The sequence below is a fragment of the Marmota marmota genome, unplaced genomic scaffold (assembly GCF_001458135.2).
Source record: "Marmota marmota marmota unplaced genomic scaffold, marMar, whole genome shotgun sequence".
NCBI lineage: Eukaryota > Metazoa > Chordata > Mammalia > Rodentia > Sciuridae > Marmota > Marmota marmota.
This window is the reverse complement of record NW_026000026.1, coordinates 69946937-69968270: the sequence shown is the minus strand read 5'-3', so window position 1 is coordinate 69968270 and position 21334 is coordinate 69946937. Positions and strand designations below refer to the sequence as shown.

The 21334-nt window shown below is 40.9% G+C and overlaps 2 protein-coding genes and 2 long non-coding RNA genes across 5 annotated transcripts in view; 2 read left to right on the top strand and 2 right to left on the bottom strand.

Moving 5' to 3' along the window:
* Nucleotides 1-834, top strand: part of Hspa9 (heat shock protein family A (Hsp70) member 9) — a 14208-nt gene extending 13374 nt beyond the window's left edge. Inside the window, exon 17 of the mRNA XM_015484628.2 lies at nucleotides 62-834. Within this exon, the coding sequence (XP_015340114.1) occupies nucleotides 62-139 (78 nt within the window). The 3' untranslated portion in view covers nucleotides 140-834. The remainder of the gene's footprint in view (nucleotides 1-61) is intronic.
* LOC125619095 overlaps nucleotides 1-12627 on the bottom strand; it is a 17186-nt gene extending 4559 nt beyond the window's left edge. Inside the window, exons 1-2 of the long non-coding RNA XR_007350585.1 lie at nucleotides 12494-12627; nucleotides 10095-10099 (exon numbers count right to left, since the gene is read on the bottom strand). This is a non-coding gene — a long non-coding RNA (uncharacterized LOC125619095). The remainder of the gene's footprint in view (nucleotides 1-10094; nucleotides 10100-12493) is intronic.
* Nucleotides 4736-9341, bottom strand: LOC125619094. The gene is made up of 2 exons (XR_007350584.1): nucleotides 8546-9341; nucleotides 4736-5849 (listed from the first exon to the last, which is right to left on the bottom strand). It is a non-coding gene; the product is annotated as an uncharacterized LOC125619094 (long non-coding RNA).
* Etf1 (eukaryotic translation termination factor 1) overlaps nucleotides 9403-21334 on the top strand; it is a 26351-nt gene continuing 14419 nt past the window's right edge. The window contains exons 1-2 of one of the 2 annotated variants that reach the window (XM_015484594.2): nucleotides 9403-9573; nucleotides 9734-9837. In XM_015484594.2, coding sequence (XP_015340080.1) covers nucleotides 9752-9837 — 86 coding nt within the window. In that variant the 5' untranslated portion in view covers nucleotides 9403-9573; nucleotides 9734-9751. Of the gene's footprint in view, nucleotides 9574-9733; nucleotides 9838-9899; nucleotides 10036-21334 lie in introns of those variants that run through there. The other variant, XM_015484601.2, reaches the window with a different exon arrangement.

Genomic DNA, 21334 nt, shown 5'->3' with positions numbered 1-21334 from the left:
TGTTTTGGTGTTAAAGTATTAGCTTAATATTCTGAATGGGTATCAAATGTTTTCTTAACAGATGGCATCTGAGAGAGAAGGCTCTGGAAGTTCTGGCACTGGGGAACAAAAGGAAGATCAAAAGGAGGAGAAACAGTAATAGTACATTGGAGCCAAAAAGACCACATTCTATATGAAGCTTAGGAGTGAAGGCACTTCCTGAGCAGAAATGGGCAACCTTCAGTCTTTACTGTATTTTTGCAGTATTCAATATATAATTTCCTTGATATGTAAATTTAGTGACCATTAGCTGATGAACATTTAATGGGCAATAATTCTATGCAGTACAAAGTTCACAATGTTCTCTCCCTGGCCTGTTAATTTTCAGCTGCATGTGAAAGGGTTAGGGGTAGACGATTTACTAATCATTATAAAGACTTCCTGTTGGTTTGTGCTAAAGTGGCAATATTTTCAAGGTGTGAAACTATATCAAACACAATGAAGGAGATGCACCATAATAACCTGGAATGAGACCATAATGAGGATGAAGATCCTAGTTGGTCAAGAGCACTGCTGTAATAGCCGATGTGTACTCGGGGTCCTTCGGCTGAGGCCTTGAAGCACAAGAGAGCTAGCTGTGCTAAGGTTGTAGTAGGTGGGACAGAGAAAGCTGGTCAGTGGAAAACTAAGCTATTTATGTTAGGTAGCTTAAAATAAGGTAGTTCTTAAATCCCTAATGTTCCTAAGGCATACTTTTCTAGCTACCCTCTGGCCCATCTGGCACCTACATCCTTGAGATTGTTCTTTTTGATCCATTCTGGATTTTTAAAAAAATAAATATGAAAAACATCTTGATTTCTTGTTTTTATGGTGTGAGCTGCAGTTTAGCTTCAGGACTATGACATGTCACACTTTCCATATTTTCCAAGGAAGAAAATGGGATTTTCTAGCACTGGGTAAAGAGACGAACAAATCCAAAGATTCAGAAGGATTGGTATAAAAAGTCACAGGCAAATTTTAGATGTCTATTACAAAAACCAGGTCTTTTTATTCAGGTTGCTGTCAGCTTAGAAATGTATACAACCAAGCCTGGCTTACTTGAAACTGATATATAGTAGTCATAAGATGTATTTTGAGTGATTTCAAAAATAAGGAACCCAGATTCTTGATCTGTTTGTGCTTTCCCATCCTCAGTGTATTGACTTGTCCCAAATTTCGATGTCACATTGCCAATGACTTAAGTGATATTGTTCGTATGTCTCATTAAGTAGAATTATTTCCCATGTCTCTGAACATACTTCTCTTTGAATTTCATGGATACTTAAGTAAACTTATACCATGTAACATAGCTCCTTTATAATTTAATGGTATTTAGAAATGTAGGGTTCTGTTGGGGGAGGTGTATTTTAGATAGGGGTCTCACTAAATTGCTAAGAGCCTCAGCGTCTTGTGATTACAGGCATGTACCACCATGCCTATCAGAAATTTCCATTTTTAAGGTCAATATAAGAAATCAGTTCAATGCCCTACTGTGGAGGAAGTGAGTGATTTCTACATTGCATAACTAGAAAATTCACTTGTCTACTTCGTAACACCCATGTGAAAATTATTAGGATTTGTGTGAGTTGATACTCAGGTTTTCAGCCACATGAACACTTGATAGGGACCTACAATGATTCTGTCATAAAAGATGGTTTGTTATGTTGGAAGATGCTTTTCTGATTGACCTCTGCTGTGTTCAGATCAGTATGGTAGCTAAACTGTTCTCTAAGATTTCCAAGTACCCTGACTGATCATTAATAGCATGTTTTAATCAAGGTTTACCCTTGAGACTGAAGCATGCCCTGAACAGAATCTGGGTTCTACTGGAAAGGGTACTTGAGTAGATGTCTATAGCTATTGTCTTAAGGTGCCCAGTGGGAGAAATAAAACACATTGAACTGTAATTCAGTTCTCTCTCAATCTAAGCTGTAATAGCATAAAAAATTTCATTAGGATTTCCCAGAGATATAAACTCATAGGATATTATATAGTCTGAGGCTCACTATAAGAAATTTGCTTATAATTATGGAGATCCAGAAATCCTATCTACTGTGTGCAAGCTGGAGAATACTAATGGTTTATCCAAGATGAATGCATCTGCTAAAGCAAGCAAAGAATTCCAATTTTCCTCTACCTTTTATATCCCATCAGGGCGCTTACTTTGATATTTCACACGTTGGAAAGAACACAATTTCCTCTACTTGAAAGTCTCTTGTTATAAGTACTTGATAGGATCACAAGTGTAACTTGTAATTTTTCTGCTATTCCTTCCTTAAGTTGGTCTTTGCAGTACCAATGTATGTATATTTTTTTAAAGTTGCTCAAACCAAAACCTGCAGTCATCAAATCTTACCAAAGTATGTAAAGAATTACCATCTCTACTATTTTTATTGTAAATTACCTTGGATTACCCTGAGTTTTGACCAGTCTATCCACTTAAACCATTGCTATATTGGTACATTGGTATTTTCTCACAGCAGTGAGATGGCACTCCCCTTCTCTAAGCTCTTCCCAAGGCCTACAGGCTTCACATCATGTGGCCCCTCATTACCACTTTACTCCTTTCTCCCAATTTTATCTTCTGGCTTTTATCCCTTGATGGAACAGTCTCAACATTTCCATTTGACTCACCTATCACTTTTTTTTTGAGAGAGAGAAATATAAAAATAGCCCCCCCTTCTCAAGTTTGTCATTTCCTATTCCTACTCTCCTCTTAGCATTTTTTACTATTCAATTTGTCCTTTCCCCACCTAAAATGTAAGCTACATTAACACCAAAAATTGTTCATTGACAATGTATCTGCACCCAGAATAATTCCTAGCACATAAACACTAAAATATTTCAAAATACCTCTACTGTCCAAAATTCAGGGTGGCTTTACATTTCCATTTTAGAAATTAAAGCCTTTTGGTTATTGATTTATAAATTACATCCTTGTCTGCCAAACTCACAATGGGGGTGGGGGAGCTTATACCAAATTTAATTGATAATGTGCTGTGGATCAAATTTTTGCGTTCACGTATGCTTCTCTCCATCTCCAGGCCAAGATAAAAGGTGAATTTGGGTTCATTTTAAATTGGGGTCTTCCACATTGCCCAGGCTATTCTTATAATTTTATGAGCCCAGGTAATCCTTTCCCAGCCTCTGTAGTTGGAACTACAGGCATGTGTCACCATGGCCAACAAGATGAAAAGGCTCATCTCAAACTTGCAAGTCTCCTTTCTCAGCCTCCCAAATAGCTAAGGTTACACTTTAGCTGGGATTATTGGTGTGTGCCATTCTTTTTAAGTACCAAGGTTTGAACCCAGGGGGCCCTTAACCCCTGAGCCACATCTTCAGCATTTTTCCTTGAGACAGGGTCTCACCAAATTTCTTAGGGACTCACTAAGTTGCTGAGGCTGGCTGTGAACTTGCAATCCTTCTGCCTCAGCCTCCTGAGCCATTGGGATTAAAGGTTTGCACCACCCTGCTCAGCCATATTATTTTCCCAAGAATGTATGAAATTAAAAAAAAAAAATCAACTGAGGTAAATGGCATACATTTTTTTTTTTAAGATCATACAAGGGAAGTCTGCATGGCTTATGAATGCACAAATGCCAGTTATGAGAGATTGAGGCTACAAGGTCCGTCTTTTTTCCTCTCTTGCCTGCTGCCCTTCTGTTTGGATTATGCAGCAATGCTTCCCCCGCCCCCATTTGGTGACACTGGGGATTGAACCCAGGACCTCACGATAGAAAAATACTATATACCTGAGCTAAACCCAGAGCACTTTTAAAAATTTAGAACAGGGTTTCACTAAATTGCCCAGGCTGGCCTCAAACTTGTAATACTCCTGCTTCAACCTCTCTAGTAGCCAGGATTACATCACCACACTTGGTATCAGCAAGGTGGCTCTTGATTCTGGGATTTCTCCACATTGCAGAATTGAACCAATATATTCATAATAAATTACCCAGTCAGTATTGTAATAGCAGCACAAAGTGGACTGAGATAGGATTGCCATTTATTCTGGTCATTCCCATTCTGTGTGCTATCCAGAAAAACCTTGGGCCATGTATTTGGTTTTAATTTTCCAGGATATAGCCCCCCGCAAATTGCTGGGATTACAGGTGTGTGCCACTGCATCTTGCTGGGACTTAGTGAAGTTGTAAGTGCCTTAGAGATAACCAAATCCACAGATACTTTTCAAACTATTTTTTTCCACTCTACCACTGAGTATACCCCAGCCTCAATACAGAACTCTGGGGCTGGGGTCATAGCTCAGTGGTGGAGCACTTGTCTTGCATGGTGAGGTCGTGGGTTCGATCCTCATCACCACATAAAAATAAATAATAAAGATATTGTGTCAACTACAACTAAAAAAACTTAATAAAGGTTTTGTGTCCACCTACAAGTGAAAAAATATTTTAAAATTCTAAAAATATATAGAACTCTGGACAGGCATGGTGGTGCATGCCTGTAATCCCAGCAGCTCATGAGGGTGAGGCAGGAGGATGGAGTTCAAAGCCAGCTTCAGCAACGTTGAGGCGTTAAGCAACTCAGTGGTATCTCTTTCTAAATAAAATACAAAATAGGGCTGGGAGGGCATTGGGGTTGTGGCTCAGTGATAGAGTGCTCACCTAGCACACGAAAGGCACTGGGTTCAAACCTCAGCACCACGTGAAAAAAAATGAAATAAAGATATTATGTCCATCTACAACTAAGAAATATTAAAAAAAAATAGGGCTGGGGATGTGGCTCTGTGATTGAGTGCCCCTGAGTTCAATCCCCAGTACCCCTCCCCTCAAAAAAATCTCTGATCAGGGGCAGAGCAGACAGACATATAACTATTAAGACACCCAAGGAAAATGTTGTTCATTTAATTTATATTAATGAAGAAATACAAATTCCATTTTTCTACACTCAACACAGAACACTTCTTTGGTCATGGTCAAATGGTGGGTTTTTTCCACACCAAGCACTTCAACTTTCTGCACACGAACTGGGTATCCTATGATTCACTTTTAACTTCTGATATTATCAACCTGGAATTTGAATCAAATCCCACAAGTTAATGGCTCTGCCTCATAAGATTATCCCCACTTCTGATGCCAATCACAAGTTCCAGATTGTGACCTATTTTTGACTAAGTGACTATAAAATCAGGGATCCTTTAACCCTCCTTGCGTTTGGTAATTTGCTGTGGTGGTGGAACAGAGAATTCAGGGAAACTTTATTTCAATTTAGCCATTCATTATAAAGGATATTACAACAGATGCACATGGACAGCCAAATGAAGAAGTACACAAGAGTTGGTTCATGAGCGTCCTCTGAGTGCAGGAATTTCTATTCCTGTAGAGTTGGAGTACAGAATCTTCCTAGTTCAAGGATGCATTCACCAACCCAGAAACTCATCAAATCTGGGGCAGAAAATAAAGTTATGAGACTAAGATAAAGCAAATCCAAAGTATAATTCCTGGAGATTTGTTTATCCTGGTAGAAAGACGGAGTCTGTAGAATGGGTATGTAGGATCTTTCATCCTGCTAAGATGCTGATGTGTTAACAACTGTTAGGAATTTAGAGCCTTTCAGAATTACACTTTAAAGTATTGGGTCTTTATATACCCTAGCTGTGGTATACGATGAAGTTTTCAGTTCCAGTGACAACTCTTGAATCCTTGGAATTTTCTGAGTTTCTTTTGTTGTTCATATGAGCCTCTTCAGATGGCCGCAGTTTATACTGAGTTTAAGCACTTAGGAGAGGGGCCCAAAGGAAACCTCTGGAGGGGCTGATCACGAGAAAGACCAGCTGGTTAGAGGGCTGGAACTTTCAGCCAATGCAAAGACCTCTGGGAAGAAAGGAGAGATTCTAGAGATGTGAGGGTCAAGGAGTAGGAGTAATAGGGATTGAACCCAGGGTTACTCTATTACTGAGCTACATCCCCAGCCCTTTTTAAGACTGGGTCTTGCTAAGTGGCCCAGGCTGGCCTTGAATTTGCAGTCCTCCTGCCTCAGTATCCTGAGTAGCTGAGATTACAGATGTGCTGCAATATACCCAGATAAGTTCTATATAATCTATAGTAAGTTTTATAAAAACTCTTGAACAAGATTTGATAATCAAGAACAACTCCTTCATTATTCAGAGAATCAGAGGTTATGTATTCTACTCTTACCATGTAGCAGTTTGAAAAATCAGCATCACTCTGACATCACAAGTTTCCTTCTCAACCCTAAATGATCATAGTTCCATTTTATTTTTTTTAATATTTTTTTTTAGTTCCACATAGTACCTTATTTTAATGTGGTGCTGAGGACTGAACCCAGGGCCTTGCACATGCTAGGCAAGTGCTCTACCACTGAGCCACAACCCCAGCAGCCCCCATCATTCCATTTTAAAAGCCTTCACTTACTAGCTTCCCATTCCATTCCTTCCAAAATTCTCTCCTATCAGAGCCTTTGCCTCTAATGCATTGATATCCAAGTTTAAATGCAGAGATGGTGAATTTGCAGCAATAAGGCAAATGAGCTTTTGGGGATACAGTTGAACTGCCTGGAGCTGCAATATTGAAACACATTTCAAGAATTCAAAGGTTAGCCAGGCACGGTGGTGCACACCTATAATCCCAGCAGCTCGCAAGGCTGAGGCAGGAGGATCACAAGTTCAAAGCCAGCCTCAGCAATGTAAGGTGCTAAACAACTCAGTGAGACCCTGTTTCTAAATAAAATACAAAATAGGGCTGGGGATGTGGCTCAGTGGCCAAGCATCCCCAAGTTCAATCCCCAGTAACCGGCCCCCCCCAAAAATTCAAAGGTTGACAAATACCAATTCCACCTGAGATGTGACCAGATGAAACCATGAGCTGGTCTAAAAAGCTTGGAAAGTCTTCAAAGGAACCTAAAGACACAATATAAACATAACAAAAGGAAGGCAAAGCAAGGAAACCTAATATAGAAAGTAGAAAGTAGGGTAAGGGAAATGAAATAGAGAAAAGCTTGGGACACAGTAGACCCTAGTCAGTAAACAGTATATTTAAGAAGACCTTACTGGGGCGGGGGTTGTGGCTCAGTGGCAGAGCGCTTGCCTAGTATGTGTGAGGCACTGGGCTTGATTCTCAGCATCACATGTAAATAAATAAAATAAAGGTCCACAGACAACTGAAAAAAAAAAATAAGACCTTACTGCCAAGCACAGTGAATAACAGGCAGAGCTGGAGTACAATGTTATACAATGAGACACAACATACTAGAAATTAAAACAGAACCTAAAGAGATGCTTTTAGGGGGAAAGAAAACTTGCCCCATAGAAGTCTGTGTTCCCACCCTATGGAGAGATAGGTAATCAGATCATTGATATTATGCACTGAATAATGAATATGGAGCTGGGAAAGCACAAACTAGCTGAGTGACTGAGTGACCTTTTCACCTTTCTTTACCTCAATTTTCCCATGCATGAAATGGGGGTGACACTCCCATTTCCAAAGTGTAGACAAAGTTGAGAAAACATGCCAAAAGTATTTAAAGCCCAAATAAACGCAACTGCATGACTGACATCACTACTTAAACATCTTATAAGCAATCTCAAACTTAGCAGTAGTTATTTTGTGGTGCTGCGGATTGAACCACAGTCTCATACATGCTAGGAGAATGCTCTGGCGCTGAGCTGCAAGCCAGGCTCCAACCATTGTAAACTTAATAGAGCTAAGATGAAATTCTCAATTATCCCAGAGCAAAACCTGTTCTTCCTGTTTCCTACCTCAGTAAATGTCATAATTTCAGTACTCTATGGGAACCTTTCTTCCTTTCTTATCCAGGCCATATATGGGTCCAATCCATACAGATTAACCTCATATATACCGTATCGTTATTCATTCACTTCCATCTGCACTGCCGCCACCCTCTTCTAAGCTACAGTCATCTTTCACATCGTACTGAAGCGACCAAAAGGGTCTATAGGTTTCTACTTTTGCCCTCTCCAATCCAAGCAAGGGCTCTAAAGTCTTTAAAATATTTAGAGAAAAAAGCCAAACAGCTTAAAAGGCCACTACGTGACCCCTTCCCCTGCTGCTTCCTCAAACCACACTCCCCAACCCATGCTCCAGCACTGGTTAATTTTGTAGTTCCTCAAATGTGCTATGCGCCTCGCTGACCAACTTCTATTCATCTTTTACGCCTCATTTCAGAGTTGGATCTCCCATCATCCACACTCAGAGCCTTAAGTACAATTTATCTGTACAATTAGATTATTACACCAAGATATTAGAAGCCGGGCGCGGTGGCGCACACCTGTAATCCCATAGACTCGGGAGGCTGAGACAGGAGGATTTGCGAGTTCAAAGCCAGCCTCAGCAACTTGGCGAGCCACTTAGCAACTCAGCGAGACCCTGCCTCTAAATGAAATACAAAAAAGGGCTGGGACTGTGGTCCAGTAGTTGAGCACCCCTGGATTCAATCCCCGGTACCACCACCACCACCCCCCGCCAAAAAAACCCGAAAACGATTATAAACCAAACTAGACAGTAAATTCCAATAGGGTAGGCACTGTTACCTGTCTGATGCACTCCTGTATCCTCAGGAAAACAGAATGTAGCACACGGTCTGGGTTCAAATATTTGAATGAACCTGAGATGAGAGGGACCAAATGGCCAACTAAAAAAATTTAGCTCAAATAGAAAAAAGTTCTAATATATACAGCTACCAATTTTGCTCCAGACCAAACATACATGGAGTCAAGACTAGACAGCTCAGACCAAACTATATACATGGAGTCAAGATACCGCACTCGTGCTTTCTTAAACCTCACACAATTCCAAGTCCAGAGTGAAGCCATACAGAGCGACAAGGAACGTGCCTCCTTCGCCTCTGTGGATGAGGGTCCCCGACCAGCTAGTTCAGGCTCCTGATCCGGGCTCACTGGCCAGGATTCTGAACACTAGTCCTCGAAGCAGTGACGCACACAGGCCCAAACACTTCGTCAGCGAAGTCGCTTAGCCCGAGACGTTCCTTTGAGCCTTCTGAAGCAACACTGGACGTGCGCGTCGAGCCCCAAGCTCCTCTCTGGTGTCGCAGAGCTTCAGGTGCCTACCCTGTTCACTCAAGAAAAAGCAAAAGACGACAACCCCCGTGCCTCGCCCTTTAAGAGCCACCCCCATTGGAGCCTGGCGAAGTTCTAAGCAAATCGTCGCGAGAGCCGCTGGCTTCCGCCCGCTTCCTACTCTCTGCATGCCGGGACGGAAGAAACGCGGTACTTCCCGCCCCCTGCTTCTACCTCACAAGGCAGTGCGGCCGCAGCTGCAACCAATCACCAGGCCCGTTGTAGGCCGCGGCACAAAGGGCCAATGGAAAGTCGCGGCGCGCGCAGAGCTTCTCTTCATCAGAACCAGCCCCCTCCCTTCCGCCCGCCGCCTTCCACTCCGCCCCTGGCGGAGGAAGTGATATCACAGGCCCCATGTGAGCGGATTGCAACACATGCAGCTGCCTGGAGAGAGGGAGCCGGTGTCCTACGTCAGAGCCGCCGCCGCCGCGGAGCCGCCGCCGGGGAGGAGCAGCCGCTGCCGCCCAGGACTGGGCCTTTAGGTGAGACAGGGGAGGGATAGGCCAGTGACCTATCTGGCGGGACGCGCGGGGCAGAGAGAGGAGGGCCTTTCGGGGGTGGCAAGGAAGGGGGCCGCTCTGCCCCAGCGGCGGCGCTAACTCTGTGGTCTTGGTGTCTCCGGGCCCCGCCGGGCCGCTCTAGGGAGGAGGAGGCGAGAAGATGGCGGACGACCCCAGTGCTGCCGACAGGAACGTGGAGATCTGGAAGATCAAGAAGCTCATTAAGAGCTTGGAGGCGGCCCGCGGGTGAGCGCCGCGTCCGGCCCCCCCGTGCCCTCTTGGATCCCGGACCCCTCAGGATGGCCGCCCCCGCGCCGCATGGCCGGATGAGGAGAACCCGGCACTAGCCAACTCCCGCCTTCTGGACTTCTGGGTAGTAGCCTCTGACTCAGGGGCGAGGGTCGGAGCTGTTGGCCGGAGAAGGGGTCTTTCCCCCACTTGGGGGTAAGGGGCCTGCGCTCCCTGGGCTCAGACCATGCGACCCCCCCCTCGTGATAAGCCACTACTACTTTTGTACCCCTCTCAGGCCCTTAAGACCTGCTCCTCACTCTTCAGGCTCCAGGTGCTGACACCAGACTCGACTGCTTTTGGGGAAAAGTACTTGGCTTTCCTTTCCGAACGTCCTTCCCTGGTTTCCTCCCTTCACGTTCTTCAGCCAGGCCTTATTAAAATGGCCTCCCCCTCTTGGACTTTAAGGCCCGGGTGAAGTTTGGATGGGGCGAGAAGGAGAGGTGGACAGGGACATCCTCATTCTAGCTCCTTATGATTTCTGAGGGTCTCCCACCTCTCCCAGGATGAGTTCCTTCAAGTCCTAATTATCCTGGAGCTTCCTGGTTTCTAGCTGTTCCAGGACCCGCCTATAAACTGAAAATGCCAACGTGTGCAGCATGGGGGAGTGGGGGCTGCTTTTGGTTGACAAACCTATATGTGTATATCCAGGAGAATTCCGGATAGTGGGACTATTTGATATGGTCCATAATAATAGAGTTCCTGTTGACCTTCCGGTGGAACTTCTTATGATATCACTGTAGAGGGTGCTTGTTGAAATTCAGAACTGAATTAAGTGAACTTCTTGTCTCCTGTTTTTAAGTTTTAGTAAGAAACTTTAGGTGTATCCATTCTGAGAAGAGTAAACTAGATTAAGATTAGCCTTTTTTTTTTTTCTTTTTTTTTAATATTGCTCATTTGAGGAAGGTGCCAGAGTATTCCTGTTTCCTCACTTCCTGGCTTTCCCAGTCATAGAAAGTTTTTACTTACCGGAAGTGGCCCCCAAAAATGGAACATTACATATTCTTAAATCTCTGCATTCTTAGATTAGCATAGTGGTTTTGTCCCAGGACTTTGGAAAGTTGATTTCAGCACAAGAATTGGAGTTTCTGGTTTTCAGCTCATGCTTGTCATTGGCATTGCATTTGCAGTGATAGGATGAATATCAGATTTGCTTATTAATTTTTATGGGAATTTGTACCACAATAGAAGAAAAAAAATAATTCCCAAAATGTAAAAGAGTAATGTAGGTCATGAGCCATTATGATGCCAAGTACTTTTTTGTCACTAGGATTTTCTGTCATGTTACTTGAAGCCTTCAGTTGTATATTGATTTTTGTAGAGTGTTGTTTAAAGTATTTGTTCTTTTTGTTTGGAGGAAGATTCACATTATATTCTCTGAAGCAGTCTAAAATATGAATTTATTACTAATCGGCCTGTTGTCTGAGTGAAGTAACATTGATAATGCTGCTTAATAAGTAACAATATTCCTTTCTACTCTTTGATGAAGAAAGCTTATTCTTAAATTTGTTCCTAAGCATGTCACCTAGCCACTTGAAAGTTATAAGTATCTCCTTTTAAAGGTTTGAAGGCTTTACTAAACTCTTTGTTTAGTAAAGTTTGAAGCATGCTAAAAAATGAAGCTGTTAGGCACAGCTCTTCTTCCAAGTGATAGTTTGAACATTTTAGACATGATTAAACTGTCTAAAATAGTAGGGACTCTTCCTCTAAACAGTGTGGTTAATGATCATGTCCTGTTTGCTTCTAGTCAGGCTTTGGTTGCATCTTGATTCCATGAAAACTTAAAATCTTAGCCATTTCTCATGTTGGTTAGGGAGTCAAGTTTGTTCTGTGACTCACAAGGTTCCTGGTATATGTCGTTTTCTCATGGGAAACAAAAATATTGTATTTTCAATTCTTTTTTGTGTTAAAGTCAAACTCTAGTTTTTCATAGTGTATAGTGAGAAATGTTTTTCTTCTTTACCTAAAGTTAAATATTTTAGGAGTAATTGTAATGAGCTATAAAGACAAACTGAGTCAATCCATGTGTGCTGGTGTATGCGGGGCTACCGTTTAGCTTTCAGGAGAAAATGGGTTGTGTTAAAGCATGTTTATTAGCACAAGACGGTGAAATTTAGTGGTGGGTTAACAGAATGTAAAAATGACTTCTCCAACGGTATAGAATTCTGAACATGAGAATCAGGAATTAGTTCATTTTTAACATTTCTAAGATATGAGTGTTATTCTGAAATTTAGATAATAAATGATTATCTTTTGATATATGACCCAAACGTAGTGTAGCTTAAAAAGAACCACCTGCAAGATGATACATTAGAACAGAATGAGGTATCTAGATAAAATAATTTATTGAGCACTTAGTATATTACACTGTTTTTTAAAAATACATTGTATCATTCACAACAATAAATACTGCCACCATTTGATAGACAAGGAAACAGACTGAGAAGTTAGATAACTTGCAGTCCATAATGTCATAGAGTGATAATGTATAATAGTCCAGCACTTGAACCAGTGTGCTCTACTGGATATATTTTATGTTTTCCAAAATATGAAAGTCTGGATTTATTCAACATAATCTGAACTATAACAGACTGTGTTATGCCTGTGGAAGAACATTTTTTAAGTTGGGTGGAACATACTTTATTTTGGTTTTATATAAGTATGATTGAATGTTAGTCTATATTGACAAGTAAAATAACCAGCCAGCTCTTTTGCTAAACATAATCCTCACTTAAAGTTGATGGTAGTTTTTCCCTACTTATGATTGTTCCTGGTATATTCTTCACAGTTGGCGTATGAGGACAAATGTGTACATAGCCTGGGAATAGGGCCATGTGAGTTGAACCGTCCTTGGTTTCAAATAAGGAACTAAAGCAGGTGAACATGTCACAAGAAAGTTAGGTACGGATTTCTGGTTGTTTTTGTTTCCCCTGATGTTTTCTAAGCAAGCAAGAGGTAGCCCCAGAAATGGTGTTGGAAGCTTTATAGTTTATGTAATAAAATAACCAAAGCCTCATCTAATCAATGGTCATGAGGAATGTGACAAGGAAAAATATGGTGTTAGTTTGGGTTATGTCTGTAGATCTTAGAATATTTTTCACTTATCTTCATGAAGAAATCTTGCATATTTCAAGTATAAACTTATTGAGGCATAATTTGGTTTTTTTAATTCCTCAATATTCTTGGAGAGCTGATTTTTAACTAAAGTAATACCCTGGGCTGGGCGTTAGTTTAGCAGTAGAATACATGCATAGCATGCATAAGGCCCTGGGTTTGATACAATCCCCAGCACTGCCAAAAATTATAATACCCTTTAAGGGATACCTTGTAATCTTTCATATAGATAATTGAACTATTCAGTGTTTGGGTTTTTGTTTGTTTATTGTTTGTTTGTTTGTGCTGGGGATTGAACCCAGGGGTGCTAAATAACTGACCCACATTCCCAGCCCTTTTAATTTTTTGAGACAGGGTCTAGTAAGTCCTTAGGGCCTCACTAAGTTGCTGAGGTTGGTCTCAAATTGTGAAACTCCTGCCTCAGCCTCCCAAGCTGCTGGGATCAGGTTTTTAAAGAAGTTTTTGTTGTTTTGTGGTGGGGATTGATACACCCAGGGGATCAATCCTCCCACCTCAGCCTCTTTGAGTCGCTGTGATTATAGGCATGCACCACCACACCTGGCTTAACAAAGACTTCAGCTCTTCCTTCTGTATCCTAGAATCTCTGAGATTACAAGCAAGAGGACTTTTTTATCCTTGGTTCTTGCTCCTTCCATCTTCCACCCCCATCTCTGATGGGATAAAAGACCATTGAGAGAAAACTCAACAATTAGAATGTTTAAAAGTTTCTCCAAAAGAGATGAGACTTCAGAGGTCTTAGTGGCCCCAACTACCTATTTGACCTATAGCAAGTTATTCTTTCAAAGCTTTGGTTTTCACGCTTAACTATGAACAGTATCTTGGATTAGGAGGTAACAGTCAATGTGATATGGGTTTAAAAGTCAAATACTACATTTATCCCATAGAGTGTTCTGCAAATGTTAATTCTCTCCTTTGTGTACACAAATACTGAGCCTTTAGAAATAGAAGCCAGGTACAGTTGCACAAGCCTGTAATCCCAGCTACTCAGGAGCCTAAGGACTGAGGATTGTAAATTTGAGGCCTGCTCTGGCTGCTTAGTGAGACCTTGTCTTTAAAAGGACTGGAGTTAAGTGCTGCGGCATGCCTGTTCAAAGCCAGCCCTAGCAACTTAGGCCCTAAGCAACTCAATAAGACCCTGTCTTAAAATAAAATACACAAAAGGTCTTGGGGGTAAGACTCAGTGGTTAAGTGCCCCTGGGCACTCAACCCCTAATACGGGGNGGGGGGGGGGGGGGGGGGGGGGGGGGGGGGGGGGGGGGGGGGGGGGGGAGAGAAGGTCTAGGGATGTGGCTGAGTGGTAGATCACCCCTTGGTTCATTTCCCAGAACCAGAAAAAAATTATAAAAGAATTGTTAAGGGGTAAGGATACAAATACCACCAGCAGATCTGAGCCATGAGAAAAGAGGTGATAAAGGGAAGAGGGAGATCAGAGTATATATAATGGGATGTGTTGGTGTTCCTCAGTCTTCACAAGTGTCATAGGCTTCCTGTCTCAACTTAGAACTAGTTGTAACAGCTGTAGTATTTTGGCTTGGTGTTCTGTGCATTGTGGACTTAGGGAACAATCACTCTTTGAATTTCAAGTCTTGACAAACTTCTCATTGTAATAGCAGATACACTTATCCTTCCAGGGAACGATGGCATTCTCTGACACACTCCTAGGTAAAGCAAGAATAACTAATTAGAATACCATTTAAAGCAGAGTACATTGTAGGTTACAAGCTTGTCCTGCCCCCTGCCTCCACCAGTTGGATCCTTTTCGGGTGGTGGGGGGGGAGGCTGTTTTTCTCCAAATTTGGGATTGAAGTTATGCTCAGCATAGACCCCCTATCCTGGAAAGATGTGTGGTTGTGAAAAAAAACTTAAATTTTGAGATTTGCAGGACTAAATGGTCTTAGATCCTATTTGAAGAATAGGAAGGACAGAAGTTTCTTCTGAGTTCAGCCTATTCTCTAGGGATCTCAGAATAGAACCTTCTCCTGGGATACATTCTATAGCTGTCTCTCCATTTTTCAGCCTACTATCTTAGGGTAAGAAGAGATTAAGATTTTTCACCATGTTAGAAATTATGAATGTGAGGTTTCTCACTTGGGCTGTGTCCTCAGCATGATTAAAATGCCTCTGAAAACAGCTTTATTTTATGCTCTTTGACATACTTAAGACTTGACGTTTTCAGGTACCCAGCAATTGATTCTTACCATGCATATAACTTGCATGCTAGAACCATATTTATTTCATATTTCATTTGATCTTCTAATTTCTCCTTTAGAAAAAAATTATCATAGTCAAAAGGTTCTTTTTCCTGCTATGTCTAGGTTTGACTTTGTAGTGCTGGGGATCAAGCCCAGGATTTTGACACAGGGCCTCACTAAGTTGCTGAGGCTGGCTTTGAACTTGGAATCCTCCTGCCTTGACCTCCCGAGTCCCTAGGATTACAGGCATGCTCTACCAAGCCCAGCACTATAAATGTATTCTTACTACTGACCAGTGAACCAACAGGATTCATCAAACATCTGCTCTGAGTTGGGCTAGACATTTTGAAAGAAGTGTGTAATAAAATGAGAACATGGTCAGCTACACATCCCTATAATAATGATATAGCCAGTATATGTTGAAGAGGTTTAGTATAAGCAGATGATTAGGATCTTGAATGAGGTGTTAGACATTGTAAAAAAGGAAAAGAGACTGTGTAGCTACTCGGGCAAAATTTAACAATTTCCTAGGCAAGGCAAGTGTCAAAGAATGTTACTTAGATGTTAGTATTATTGGACTGATACAGTGTCTTTGATACAGCAGTAAAGTAGAGCTATACCTGATCTGCAACTTTAAAATTGTAATTCATTCTTTTTTGGTCCTAGGGGTGTACCCAGAGCTGCTTGCTAATAAGCACATGTTCTACCATTGAGCACACCCCCAGCCCTTTTTTATTTTGAGAAAGGGTCTAAGTTGCCCAAGCTGGCCATGAATTTGTGATCCTTCTGCCTCAGCCTTCTGAGTAGCTTGGATTACAGACATGTGCCACTGTGCCTGGTACTAATGTTTCTGATATTTTTACTGAAGAGCTTTGGTTTACCTATGTTCTGATATTTGTGGTATTTTAGGGTCTAACTCAGGAAAGATGCAGATTTAGAGATTTAGTTTGAGATGTGTTTTTGTGCTGGGAATTGAACTCTGCACATGCCAAGTGCACATTGTACCACTAAGCTACACCCACAGCCCTGAGATACATTTTTTTAAATATTTATTTATTTTTTTTAGTTTTCCGCGGACACAACATCTTTGTATGTGGTGCTGAGAATCGAACCCGGGCCGCACACATGCCAGGCGAGCGTGCTACCTCTTGAGCCACATCCCCAGCCCCCTGAGATTATTTTAATCAAGTAATGAAACTACTTTTCCAAAGATAAGTAAATGAGCCAGGTGTGGTGTACATGCCTATAATCCCAGTGGCACGGAGGCTGAAGCAGGAGGATTGCAAATTCAAAGCTAGCATCTGCAACAGCAAAGCCCTAAGCAACTTAGACTGTTTCAAAATCTAAAAAGGCCTGGGGATGTAGCTCAGTGGTTAAGCACCCCTGGGTTCAATCCCTAGGGGTAGGGGAGGGATAAATAAATGAGTAGCATACATTTTTGAGTCCTTATAACAGATGTATGAGGGAAGATATTGCTGTTTCATGGTTGGAGAATATGAAGTATAGAAAGAGTAGGTAGCTGCCTAGTATCACAGCCTAGTAAGAGGCAGTGTCATATTCTTCTATTCCCGCTTTTCCAGTTTCAAAGCCTGTGCTTCTACTCCCTATCGCTCTTTGTCAGGTATTTCTTTTGCTGAATGGAAACATCCTCCCATTCTTTTTTGAAAGGAGGACTTTTGTCTAAGGAGATTTATAATTTTCTAGAGGGAGCAGGTGTGCTGAGATTCAGGAACCAAGATAAAAGGAAAACAGGCATGCCATTTGTACATCTTCCTTAGAAAGAACTTGAATACCAAACATGTTTACTCTTAATGAGCATTGGTGATGAGGGAAATAACTTGTGGCTGCACTGGATGTTCATTTGTATATATATTTTTTTCTTTTAATATTTATTTTTTAGTTATCGGCGGACACAACATCTTTGTTTTGTATGTGGTGCTGAGGATCGAACCTGGGCCGCACGCATGCCAGGAGAGCATGCTACCTCTTGAGCCACATCCCCAGCCCCATCATTTGTATATTAAAAAGGTGATTAATGAGAAGGCTGTGACTTTGGGTTTATTTGAAAAGTAGTTCGGTAGTGGTCCAGAAAAATAGACTTTATGGGCTAGGGTCGTGGCTCAGTGGTTGAGCACTTGCCTTACATGCCTGAGGCACTGGGTTTGATCCTCAGCACCACGTAAATAAATAAAACAAAGATATAGTGTCCATCTACAACTAAAAAAAAAAAATGTTTAAAAAAAATATATGACTCTATCACAGGGTCCAATGTAGAACTCTGGTAGTAAGTCCCTAATGTTGTTTGTGATTGCTGTTTCCTGGCTTTGCACTGTTGTGAGAAAACTAAAGGAAATTTTCAGCTTCTGCTGCTCCCTGGTGGAATATTCCACTAGTTTACTTTTATGAAGTTCTTTCAGTAAATGCCTATAACTATAGAAAAAGTAATACTCTACCAGATGTTACATTTTTATTTTAGATGACTGAGTAATTTTTGTGCTTTTGAGGGTAGAACACTAAAATGGTATTTGCAAACTTTCTGCTGAAATACTGGGAAATTTGAGCTATTCTGTACCTGAGACAGAAGGCTGCTTTAATGTTTCAGTAAGTTCAAATCTTGATATTTCTCCCATCTGGCGGTAGTATCTGGTCAATTGACAAACCAATTTCAGATAACTGGAACGGGAACAGAATACTCCCTTCTACATGTTATTTTAACCAAGTTGTTTTTATAAAAGGCAGCCCCATCTACCTCCTGACCTTCCTCATTGATAATTGCAGAATAGGGGTGGGGTGACATTATAGTGAGAATTCGCAAAATAAAAAACACTGTTAGAAGTGATGGTTTGAGCTTTTTAATGAAGCGAATCTGGGGACAGTGAGTTATTTTTAAGGCACGTGTGTGTTCCTTTGCAAGGAATAGAGGCAGGGGTTGTTTTTTATGACCCGTTATCACTATGTTGCTTGAGTTTGCCTTGAACTTGCAGTCCTCCTATCTCAGCTTCTGGAAGAGCTGGGATAATAGGAATGCACCAGCATGGAGTGGCAGACTTTTAATTGATGTTTTATTTGGTAGTTTAGACTAAATTTCTGGGGTCTGCTTTATAAAACAGTATATAGAGAGCTAGGGATGTAGCTTAATGGTAGCGTGCTTGCCTAGCCACGTGTAAGGCACTGGGGTTTGATCCTCAGCACCACATAAAAATAAATAAAATAAAGGTATTGTGTCCATCTACAAATAAAAATACCTAAAAAGGAAAAAATTTATAGAGAAGACCCTAGTTTTGTTAGGAATTTTTTATTCCTCAAATGTTTAAGCACCATTATGTCCTAAAATTTCTGCTGTCAAGAAGCTTATGTAGATGCAGTATGATCAGTGTTTCTTCTGTTTTTTTTTTTGTTTTGTTTTGTTTTGTTTTGTTGTTGTTTATACAGGGAGTTGAACCCAAAGGCTCTCAACCTCTGAGCCATATCCCCAGTATTTGATTTTTTTATTTATTTATTTTTATTTTTTTTTTGAGACAGGGTCTCACTAGGTTGCTTAGGACCTCATTAAATTGCAGAAGCTGGCCTGCCTCAGCCTCCCATTTTGCTGGGATTACAGGCATGGATTGCTGTGCCTGATGCAATGTATTTTTTCATTCTTTGATACTTGATGGAAAAGAAAACAAATATGAGGCTTCTTTGAAGTGACTGATGCACAAATAGAAATTAACAGGACCTTGGTTATATCAAAATACTGAGCTCAAGCCATAAATGTGGAATAAGGACACTGAAGATTTTATAGCTATTTTAAAGGAAAGGAATCTTTTGTTCTCCCATCCCGTAAAGGTAGCTACTATCTACCACAAAGTCAACTCTTACCTCTTTCTTTGGGCTTACCCAAATTCAGATAAGACTTCAGCACCATCTGACATTACTCTCCTCCGCCTCCCATTTCTAGTTGTGCAGTAATATTTCTTTTTTTACTTTTACTGTTACCAAGCTGGGTGAGGGAGGTAAAGAGTTAGAGCTTCATCATTGTCATTTAGTGATCTTCTGGTATCTGCGATGGGGTATTGGGGATTTAACCCATGGGTACTTTACCACTGAGCAATAACCCAGTCCTTTTTATTTTTAGACAGGGTCTCACTAAGTTGCTGAGGCTAGCCTTGAATTTGTGATCCTCCTGCCTCAGCCTCCCAAGTTGTTAGGGTTTCAGGTATGCATGCACCACTGCACCAAACCTTGTTTTTCTTTTTTGCATTATTGATGATTAAACTCAAGACCTCATACATTCCAGGCAAGCACTCTGCTACTAAGCTCCACCCTGCCTTTTTTTTTTTTTATTTTTTTGTTTTGAGACAGGGTCTTGCTAAGTTATCTAGAGGTTGCCTTCAAAGCTGGGATTGCAGGTATGCACAACCATGCCTGACCTTCATGACCTTGTGAAATAAGTAGATACAGAGACCCACAGAGATTTATATAATTTGCTTTAGGTCACAGAATAACAATAGGAGTTCTGGGGCTGTAGCTCAGTGGTGGAGCACCTCCTTCGCACACATGTGAGGCACTGGGTTTGGTCCTCAGCACCACATAAAAATAAATAAATATATTGTGTCATCTACAACTAAAAATAACAATAGGACGTGAGCCTGAATGTTCATGATTCTAAAACCTGTATTCCTCCTAGTCTGTTCCCATATTTAACCTATATCTTGATTGTCTTGGTTTAAAAGTTTAAACTTAGTTTTGCACAATTAGGAGAAGAGGTAAAAAGATAGAAAACCTACAGTGAATCAAATAAGGACGACTTGAAAATGGAGTAGAAGTTGGAGGGGGATTGATTTGATTTTTGTTTTGAGTTGAACTTTGTGGGACAGGAGTAAATGTGAGTTTGGAAGAGGGAATGGTGAAAACCTTGTTCATCCATATCCTAGGCACAACCAAATTATTGAACATTGGAATGAAAGCTTCTTAAGGTGCCTCTACTCTAATTTTTAATTTGGGATTTGGGTAAGGAGTCTGAAATGTTCCTGCATATGAGTCATTGCTGTACCCCATGATTCACTGACTTCTTGGTGAGAGTCTTTGGATTTTGGAAAAGAAAAATAATGACAGCAGAAAATGGAGGAAAATTTAAGGTTGCAGTTTGCCTTTGTAGCAAGCAGCTCTGTAGAGCTTTATATATTTCTCCTCTGAGAGGTATTGGCTCTACTCGAAATATTAAGCTTCCTTGACTTTATTTTTGTGTTTACACAAACTGGTCTAACAACTTTGATTGGTTTGCCTGGGGGATAAAAGCATGTTTATCTTGTTTGAAAATTTTCCTAAAATTTCTAATCTTCTTGTATTAAAACAAAAACATAAACAGTAGATGTTATTAAAATAGCCTTTAAATTTTAAAAGAAACCATATATTTAATAATCTGCATTTCTCCTCCCAATGTCTTATAATAAAGGTGAATTCAGAAACTTTAAGGTTTTCAACACAGAGTAGGGAGAGGCATGCAGAGAAAGTAATGAAAGGTAGTTTTGTGCCTAAAATTCAAAATTCTGAGAGTCCAAGACTTTAGCAACTTGGTAGAAACCTACCAAACAAAAAAGTTCTTATTAGTTACATTTCTGAATCCATTTTAAAAATGGAATCTATAACAAGATCATGTCCTTAGGTGTATTCACTACTTTGTCCTCTCTGAAGTGTTAATTGGATGTGAGTATATGGCCTCCCAACTGTATTATATAGTAAAGTTGCTTAATGGATGTTTATCTTCTTAACCTATCTGCAGTAGGAAGTACATAGCTGCTTATCTTTTTTTTTTTTTTTTTTAAGTTGATAGAACCCAGTGCCTCACACTAGCCAGGCAAGTGCACTACCACTGAGTCCCAGCCCTAATAGCTGCTTATTATCTAAGATCTTTGCTGTGCACTCCATATCATTATCTTGCTTTAAGGATTGCCTTTAGGCATTTTTGGGTTCACTCAATTAATTTGTCCCAACCTTCTCTTTAGCCTGAAAGTTTCCAATCCTTTGCGGTTTGGTGCCTGTTCTCACCTCAACTCTTAGCCTTCACCCCTGCCATTCTTAGAGCCCCTTCTCATTCCATTCCTTATTGATTGCCTCTTTGCCAGTTCCATCTCCTAGGAAACTAT